Below are 10,316 nucleotides of genomic sequence, written 5' to 3'. Positions count from 1 at the left end.
AGCCATAATTAGGGGCTGTTTTGTAGCAAATCTGTGGCATGGTCCAAATTCTCTCTTCACATTTCTGAACGTTAACTAATAACTTTTCACATAATATCCACGACAACAATTCCCCCCCCTCCTGCAAAGCATTACGCAATACAACTCACGCGTCAGATAAATTAGTTATATCAAACCTGCATGTCAGAAGTATCACAAAATCTTAGCCAAATAATTTACTCAAAACAAAATGGCTTCTTTTCTACAATGAGAATTTTATTGTCCGCACAAAGTGAAAACAGAGGTTATTTCCTTTAGAAGAAGGTGTTTGGTCTCTTGGTGGTGAAGCGGGGCTTTGTTTGACGACGCAGGACCCTGTGGGGCAGGGGGAACTTGATCTTGGAGTCCTGAGGGGAGGACAAGACGAGATGTTTTAGGCAAAGACTGCTATCATTTTCTGACAGGCAGATGGAAACGCACACCTGATCAGGTGAGGCGCTGGTAGCGAGTAGACACATTAAAGAAAAGGAGCGTCACACATACTCACACGGGAGCTGAGACGCAATAATTGAATAACAATGTTTTGAAACGTTCAAATGATTGCATCTGAGCTCCTAGCATTTCCATTAGGAAAACAAGGCACACATATAGCCGCTATGTAACACCATCATATAGCCGCTATGCTACACCATGCTAACACTAGCTTGGTTTATTTGAACAGCAGAAACCTAGTCATCATAGCTACAATCATTTTAAAATCAAGTAGAAATATATAGAATTTGCCTTAAAGTGGCAGGGGGAAGAGGTTAGATAACTAGGGGGAAAAACTGTTTTCCCAATCATCCATTGTAGACATTGAAATCACAACACCTACATAAACTACAGACTGTAACATCAGCATGTAGACAGATTCAAAAACCCGCCAGGTTTTAAGACCAGGAACATTAAATCTGGAAGAGGAATCTGGTGTTTTTGTCTGTCAGGTTTTATATCCGGAGCGGACCAATACAGAGCCAGACCAGCGGCACATCGTACTCAGTTAAAACAGCAAGACACAATAAAACTCGGCATTACTATACGCTCACAATACCATTCGCATTGGCGTCATTTAGCAGACGCTCTTTTCCAGAGCAACTTATAGGAGCAGTTGGGGTTAAGTGCTTTGTTCAAGGGCACAACGGCAGATTTTTCACCTAGCCGACGCGGGGATTTAAATACAATTGTATTTGTCACATGTGCCGAACACAACTTACAAATATTTACTAAATAAAGTAAAAAATAAAATAAAAAGTAACAATGTGGAGGCTATATACAGGGGGTACCGGTACCGAGTCAATGTGGAGGCTATATACAGGGGGTACCGGTACCGAGTCAATGTGCGGGGTACAGGTTAGTTGAGGTAATATGTACATGTAGGTAGGGGTAAAGTGACTATACATAGATAATTAACAGAGAGTAGCAACAGAGTAACAGCAGCGGAGGTCAATGTAAATAGTCYGGGTGGACATTTGACTGTTCAGCAGTCTTGGGGGGGTAAGAAGCTGTTAAGGAGTCTTTTGGACCTGGACTTGGCGCCCCGGTACCGTTTGCCGTGCGGTAGCAGAGAGAACAGTCTGACCCGGGGTGAATGAGATAACGATGTGTGTCGACTTACGTGGAACTGCTTGATGGCAGGTCTGCGGCACTTATTGGCAGCGATCTCCTGCACCTTCATGATGTGGATGGAGTGAGCGGGCACGATGGCGAGCGCCCATATCACGATCTGGAGAACACACACAAAACATTAGAACAACAAACACACGTAGTGAGTATTGCCCTGGAGACTGGCCAAGTTAGTATTTTTACCCCCCCCCCCAAAGAAAGATTTATCAAGACTTTTAGGAGGGCAAATTAAGCAACGTCCCACAGATCAAATTTCATGTCTGCTGAGCGGACACTTGAATTCTGGATAGTACACAAACCTAACACACAGAGACAATGCACTTTGGGTTTATGTGCCATCTCAACGTTTACATCGTTAACTCTAAATTCACACTCTATTCTCCTGGGACGGATCTACAGCAGATACAAGCTGTTTTACTAAACGTCATACGGAACCATTTAATAATGATCACAGTTCTTAAAACATGGCTGTCCAATGCATCAATGGGTTAAATCCAGTGTACTCCAGCCTATCAGATAGACCGGTCACAACAGGGCAAACTTACAGCACGGGTGAGTCTGGACAACACTGGACAGTCAGACAGACTGCAGGACATGGGGCACACTGGGAATCATACACAGCACTGGGTGACAGTCCAGTGTACTAGACTGCAGGACATGGGGCCACACTGGGACATACAGTATGGGTGACGGTCCAGTGTACTAGACTGCAGGACTGGGGCCACACTGGACATACTTACAGACCGGGTGACGGTCCAGTGTACTAGACTGCAGGCCATGGTCCACACTGGGCATACTCACAGCACTGGTGACGGTCCAGTGTACTAGACTGCAGGACATGAGGCCACACTGGGACATACTTACAGCACTGGGTGACGGTCCAGTGTACTAGACTGCAGGACATGGGCCACACTGGGACATACTTACAGCACTGGGTGACGGTCCAGTGTACTAGACTGCAGGACATGGGCCACACTGGGACATACTTACAGCACTGGTGACGGTCCAGTTACTAGACTGCAGGACTGGGGCCACACTGGGACATACTTACAGCACTGGGTGACGGTCCAGTGTACTAGACTGCAGGACATGGGTCCAACTGGGACATACTTACAGCACTGGGTGAGTCTGACTGGCAGGACATGGGGCCACACTGGACATACTTACAGCACTGGGTGACGGTCCAGTGTACTAGACTGCAGGACATGGGCCACACACACTCACAGCACTGGGTGACGGTCCAGTGTACTAGACTGCAGGACATGGGGCCACACTGGGACATACTCCAGCACTGGGTGACGGTCCAGTGTACTAAACTGCAGGACATGGGCCACACTGGGACATACTCACAGACTGGGTGACGGTCCAGTGTACTAGACTGCAGGACATGGGCCACACTGGGACATACTCACAGCCCTGGGTGACGGTCCAGTGTACTAGACTGCAGGACATGGGTCCACACTGGGACTACTTACAGCACTGGGTGACGGTCCATGTACTAGCTGCAGGACATGGGGCCACACTGGGACATACTTACAGCACTGGGTGAGTCCAGTGTACTAGACTGCAGGACATGGGGCACACTGGGACATACTCACAGCACTGGGTGACGGTCCAGTGTACTAGACTGCAGGACATGGGGCCACACTGGGACATACTTACAACACTGGGTGACGTCCAGTGTACTAGACTGCAGGACATGGGCACACTGGGACATATACAGCACTGGGTGACGGTCCAGTGTACTAGACTGCAGGACATGGGCCACACTGGGACATACTCACAGCACTGGGTGACGGTCCAGTGTACTAGACTGCAGGACATGGGCCACACTGGGACATACTACAGCACTGGGTGACGGTCCAGTGTACTAGACTGCAGGACATGGGGCCACACTGGGACATACTTACAGCACTGGGTGACGGTCCAGTGTACTAGACTGCAGGACATGGGCCACACTGGCAAACTTACAGCACTGGGTGACGGTCCAGTGTACTAGACTGCAGGACATGGGGCACACTGGGACATACTTACAGCACTGGGTGACGGTCCAGTGTACTAGACTGCAGGACATGGGTCCACACTGGGACATACTTACAGCACTGGGTGACGGTCCAGTGTACTAGACTGCAGGAATGGGGCCACACTACACAGCACTGGGTGACGGTCCAGTGTACTAGACTGCAGGACATGGGGCACACTGGGCATACTCACAGCACTGGGTGACGGTCCAGTGTACTAGACTGCAGGACATGGGTCCACTGGGACATACTTACAGCACTGGGTGAGTCTAGACTGCAGGACATGGGGCCGACTGGGACATACTTACAGCACTGGGTGACAAGTCCAGTGTACTAGACTGCAGGACATGGGGCCACACTGGGACATACTCACAGCACTGGGTGACGGTCCAGTGTACTAGACTGCAGGACATGGGTCCACACGGGGACATACTCACAGCACTGGGTGACGGCTGCAGAGGTGGTCAGGTCTCTGTATTCTCTGTACATGTTGTGGGTTCCGCTACGGGAGTCGTAACGCAACCAGATCCCAAAGTTCTTCACCTTCAGGGGAGTTTTCTCGTGCACCTGAGACAGAGGTGGGGGCAAATAAGAGTTAATTAGACACGGTTCAACCTTACAGAACGAGACAACTTCCTGACTGACACCTAATCGACAGACAGGTCCAACCTTAAAGAACCAGACAACTTCCTGACTGACACCGAATCGACAGACAAGGTTCAACCTTACAGAACCAGACAACTTCCTGACTGACACCTAATTGACAGACAGGAAGTTGTCTCATTCTATAGGGTTTAACCTGACTTACACAGAAATGGCAGAGATGAAAGACGGACGTACATTAATTAGTGTTGCACGGTATACTGAAAATTCTGTACTTTCCCCGATACAAAAAATGGCCCAGTACAAGGATTTTGTTACATTCTGTCAAACGGGTTTCACGCGATTGAGAGGYTCAAGTCTATCAGCACAATGCTAGACGTAAACAGAAGGGATTGTGGGTCATCTGTAGCCCCGTGAAATCAGCTCAAACCAGCTGAATACCTCAATGCATGTCACACTCCTATTGAAAATGATGCCTTCACCTGTACTGTGAATAGACCTAGTCTTCAGCTTGATTTAATTAGTCTACCTAGAAATGTACCTTTCAAATAAATTATTAACATTGTGTTTATAAATAATCTACAAAATAACAATCAAATTAAATGTATGATTGATTCATTGTGCGTCACCCATAATACAATAGGTCCAGCATCGTCCGGGTTTGGCTGGTGTAGGCCGGCGTGGTAAATAATAACTTGTTTTCTTAACTGACTTGCCTAGTAAAGGTTAAAGTAAAAAAAATATTTAAAAAAACTGAAGATACCCAACAACAGAACAGAGGTGAACTGAGTTCCTCCATTCTTTGGCTAAAGCGCATTTATTTGTGGTGGCAGCGTTTTGAAATCAAGCATCACGATGATATTGAGTCTCCTGACACTAAACAGGAAGTCTAAGTCTAAATTCTGGTATTATCGTGACAACACTGGTGTACATGCATATCACTTACTCTTGTTTACCCTGAAAACATCTCATTTTCCCTTCCTACAGGTACACCGGGCCCACGGGAGAGTACCACCAGACTAACGACGCAGCGATTGATTTTTACATACAAATCTAACACCGGTCGAGCTCATCAAGTTTCCTTCCTCCTGTAATCTCTCTTTAAAAGGGCAGTGTCTTTAAAATGTCTTTCAGGTTGTGTGTGTAACACTAACTTCCAGCCAGACCACGGACACCATCCATTTCCATAATATAATAGTTCCATTTGCACATAATGAAATCTCAGTAAATAGAAAACACATTAAAACACATATGCATCAATACTGGTGAATCTTGGCAGTTGATTTGTCTCCCCCCCCCCTCCCACCCATGAGCCCACCCTGTCCCCACCTACCAGACCACAGTAGACTGTCTCTCCGTTGGCCTTCATCATCTTCCTCAGCTGGGAGACAAAGTACCACCCCATCCCACCCATGAGCCCACCCTGTCCCCTGTGCTACCTACCAGACCACAGTAGACTGTCTCTCCGTTGGCCTTCTTCATCTTCCTCAGCTGGGAGACAAAGTACCAGAAGCGAGACTTGGCCACCACGTGGTTAGGAGCGAAGATCCTCATGCGCGTAAAGAGGAGGGGTTTCTTAACCGAGGGCAGGAGGCGCCCAACGACTTTGTACTCCCTAAGCTGTGTGGAGGACAGAAGACGAAGAAATGTGAGTAACGTGCATCAATTTCCAAGCTGTCCATAGGGACAATACAAGCTGTCCATATATACCAGTTGCTAACTTAATTAAGACTATGATGGATACTGGATAAGACAAATATGTATTAAAATGTTGAACCTTGGATTCACTTTCAACGGCACATCAGCATCAGAGAAAGGCGACAAGGTACATCATGTTGATTTTAGCACACCTGACAAGATCATACCATTTATTTGATATGGCCTTTGGGTTAGGGTGCATTGCAATAAATAAATAGGAGAAAAAAATGACTAAATTATATTAATACAATGCATGACATTTCCTACAGTCAACTGCATGATGTCAACAGTACGTTTGCTTCATGTACCAGGCGCAATGCCTTTAGCTTGGTAGCCAGCCAATCTTAGCCTGCTAACTTAGATATTTTACAGCTCTGAATGACACTAGCTAGTTATAGCTAACTACTACATTCAGTTAACACAACGAATWACTTGTTTCGGGATTAACAACATGTTTCTGGAGAGGATCATTAAGTTAGCTATGAGATGTGTATTTGTACTCGCTAATTGGCCAAGTTAGCCGGCTAGCAACGTGGCCTACGCCTGGTCATGTATGTGGCAACTAGCTTACTAAAGTTAACAATCTAGGCTAATAGATACATGTTAGCTAGCACTTGGCGGACAATTTAACACACGTTGGGAAGAAGTGTACAGAAGAAAAAGTGTTTGGAGAAAGGTGGCTAAATACATAGACGGGCATATTTGTTTCGTTCACCGTTGCCACATATTTTCCTAGTCAGCTGCATTGTTTCTCTATGGGCCCACATGGTCCAAAATCTCAAACGTGGACGCCATGTTACAGCCGCGGAGACATCAGTTTTATAAATGCGGAAAAATCGAACTATTTATATTGATTTAGCATCATGTGACTACATAAATCAAACGATTGACGCTACATGTGCTCAAATCTGTCTATATAACTGACTTTCTGTGATTTAAAAAGGTTTAATAAACAATTTTACATACTGTGCCAGACGCCTTCATGGTGTCTCTCGCTGACTGCGAACTGGGAAAGAGGAAGTAGTAGGGCGGAGAATCCGGATGTCAAGTACAAAAAGGGGCGGGATCAAACGCTTTATTTCCTCTGATTGGTTCGCTGTCAAGAGCGTTTATAAGCTGTAATAACCCAATACATTTTTTTTATGAACGTTTATTTATATTTTTAGCTATGATTTTAGCAGTATCTTTGACATTGTCAACGACAGTCAATCTTTGRCTGTATCAGAGAGTAGAAYCCACTCATRTCTAATCAATTAGATTTATCTAATCAATCTGTCAGAATAGTCAAATATTCTCTTTCAAAACATTTATGCAATTGTTATCAGAATAAGGATTCCAAAAACATATATCTAGCCACAGACTTGTCGTGAAGGAAATTACGTTTTTTWWAAACGTTTTATTGAAATATAAAATAATTTGTGGGGAGAACTTCTTCCTGTGGTCATGACCCCAACGAAAATGTGACGTCTCCCATCCGTTCAATCGACACGCCGCAAGAAATCKACTCAAGGAATTCCTGCTCTGAACYCTTAGCCGATCTAAACAGACAAACTAGAAGTGCTTCTTTTGGGTCATTCCTGACGATTTAGGATGTACTGACGGACGGAGACGATGAGATAAAAGTTAGCAATAAGGTGAGATTCATACTTTCGGTTTACTTCTGAATTGACTTTGTTCAACGGGCCTCGTAATCTTTCACCGAGAGCGTTATGGTGCACAATGTGAGGTAAACGGGTGCTGATGATGCGGAGGGAAAACAGTCGGGTCGCTCTAACGTTAATTTTATGTTGTGATGTGAGCCCTTACCCCGAACGAAAGCCTTTTGATAATACAAGTATAAAACCTGTATTTATCGTTGTTACCTTGCAAATAAACAAAGCTAGCTAGATATCCAGCTAACGTTATGCGACCAAGCCAGCACTCCACACACAAGAGCAACTTTTTGTGAGGAGTGTCTAACCAGACAGACACAGACGGACAGTCGGTATATTGGTGCCCACTGTCCAGCCGTAGCGAGTTAGCTAGTTAACGTTAGTCAATACTAGGTAACAGCATCTAGGTCAAAAATAGCTTATTAGCCCTCGCAGAGGCTGCCGGCCCAGACAGCATCCCGTGTTCTCAGAGCATGTGTGTAAACCAGCTGGCTGGAGTGTTTACGGGACATATTCAAGTCTCTCCCTACCCCACTTACTTCAAGATGCACCATTGTTCCTTGACCCAAGAAAGCAAAAGTACCTGAACTAAATGACCATCGCCCACAGCACTGACTTCTGTCACCCTGAAGTGCTTTGACACTAGTTAAGGATCACATCACATTACCCGAAGCCTAACCGCTAGTTAAGGATCACATCCTTACCGAAGCCCTAGACCCTAGTTTAAGTCATCACCTCCCGAACCCTAGACCCACTAGTTTAAGGATCAATCACTTACCGATGAACACGAAGCCCTAGACATGTAAGGTCATATCACCTTACCGAAGCCCTAGAACTAGTTTAGGACATATCACTACCCGAGCCTAAACCCTACGTAAGGAATTCCCTTACCCAGCCCTAAACCCAAGTTAGGACACTCACTTACCCGAAGCACTAGACCCACTATTAAGGCATATACCTTACCGAAGCCTAGACCCATGTAGGATATATCACTTACGAAGCCCTAAACCCACTGTTAAGGCATATCACTTACCGAAGCCCTAAACCCTAGTTAAGATCATATCACTTACCAAGCCTAACCCGCTAGTAAGATCATTCACTTCCGAAGCCCTAAACCACTAGTTAAGGATCATCTCAGCCTTACCGACCCTAAACCACTAGTTAAGGATCATATACCTTACCCGAAGCCCTAAGCACTAGTTAAGGATCACATCACCTTACCGAAGCCTAGACCACTCAATTAAAGCCTAGATCACTACATTCAAAGCCCTAGAACACTACAATCAACACCTAACCTGAATCAAAGCCCTAGACCCACTGCAATCAAAACCTAGAGCGTTACGATAATATTCAGCTGCATAGATCTAGATCTATATTGAAGACCCAATTAAAATACTCGAAGTACATGTCTAGGTCTTTCTTAGCCTAGATGATAAGCCCTAACCACTACAATTCAAAGCCCTACACCACTACAATTCAAGCCCTAGACCCACTCAATTCAAAGCCTAAGACCACTGCAATCAAAGCCCTAGACCCACTGCAATTCAGAAGCCAGCCATCAAAGTAACCCACCTAAATTCAAAGCCCTATACCCACTACAATTCAAAGCCCTAGACCCACTACAATTCAAAGCCTAGACCCACTACAATTCAAACCCTATACCCACTACAATTCAAAGCCTAGCATACAATCAAAGCCCTAGACCCACTACAATTCAAAGCCCTGACCACTACAATTCAAAGCCCTAGACCCACTACAATTCAAGAGCCCTAGACCCACTACAATTAAAGCCCTAGACCCACTACAATTCAAAAGCCCTAGCACCCACTACAATTCAAAGCCTAGACCATACAATTCAAACCCTAACCACTACAATTCAAAGCCCTAGACCCACTACATTCAAAGCCCTAGACCACATTCAAAGCCCTAGACCCACTACAATTCAAAGCCCTAGACCTACCTACAATTCAAAGCTAGACCCACTACAATTCAAAGCCCCTAGACCCACTACAATTCAAAGCCCTACGACCCTACAATTCAAAGCCCTAGACCCACTACAATTCAAAGCCTCTAGACCCACTACAATTAAAGCCCTAGACCACATACAATTCAAAGCCTCTAGGCCCACTACAATTTGAGTACCGCCCAAATAGATCCACAGAGACTCAACCGCCTTCGCATGCACACCGCCGTCCTGGATCTCAACCCTGCCCTATCCCATCTGGACAAGATGAATACTATGTAGAATGCTGTTCATCGATAACAGCGCAGCTTTCAACACAATAGTGCCTCAAGCTCGTCACTGAGCTCAGGGTCTGGATCTGAACCTGCCCTGTCCCATCTGGACAAGATGAATACTTATGTAAGAATGCTGTTCATCGACGACAGCGGGCTTTCACTGAGCTCAGGGTCCTGGATCTGAACCTGCCCTATCCCATCTGGACAAGAGGAATACCTATGTAAGAATGCTGTTCATCGACGACAGCGCAGCTTTCAACACATAGTGCCCTCCAAGCTCGTCACTGAGCTCGGGTCCTGTGTGGTTAGAGTGGGTCTAGAGCTCAGGGTCTGTGTGGGTCGAGCTCAGGGTCCTGTGTGGGTCTAATGGGTCTAGAGCTCAGGGTCCTGGATCTGAACCTGCCCTATGCACCTGGGTGCTCAGGTCCTGTGTGGGTCTAGAGCTCAGGGTCCTGGTGGGTCT

General features: G+C 45.9%; 1 protein-coding gene and 1 non-coding gene across 2 annotated transcripts; both read right to left on the bottom strand.

Annotated features, from left to right (window-relative positions):
• Nucleotides 1-230: 230 nt before the first annotated feature.
• rpl18a (ribosomal protein L18a) lies at nt 231-7,018 on the bottom strand. Its single transcript, XM_024144913.1, is given in 6 exon segments — nt 231-386; nt 1,634-1,709; nt 1,711-1,741; nt 4,100-4,229; nt 5,709-5,885; nt 6,930-7,018. Coding segments are annotated over 6 exon segments (525 nt in total). The 5' UTR covers nt 6,948-7,018; the 3' UTR covers nt 231-293.
• On the bottom strand, nt 6,032-6,166 carry LOC112078781 (small nucleolar RNA SNORA68). Its single transcript, XR_002895778.1, has one exon. It is a non-coding gene; the product is annotated as a small nucleolar RNA SNORA68 (small nucleolar RNA).
• Nucleotides 7,019-10,316: the final 3,298 nt, after the last annotated feature.

Source organism: Salvelinus sp. IW2-2015, unplaced genomic scaffold, assembly GCF_002910315.2.
Source record: "Salvelinus sp. IW2-2015 unplaced genomic scaffold, ASM291031v2 Un_scaffold6254, whole genome shotgun sequence".
Lineage (NCBI taxonomy): Eukaryota > Metazoa > Chordata > Actinopteri > Salmoniformes > Salmonidae > Salvelinus > Salvelinus sp. IW2-2015.
The sequence above is the reverse complement of the archived record's forward strand: the minus strand, read 5'-3'. Positions and strand labels throughout refer to the sequence as shown.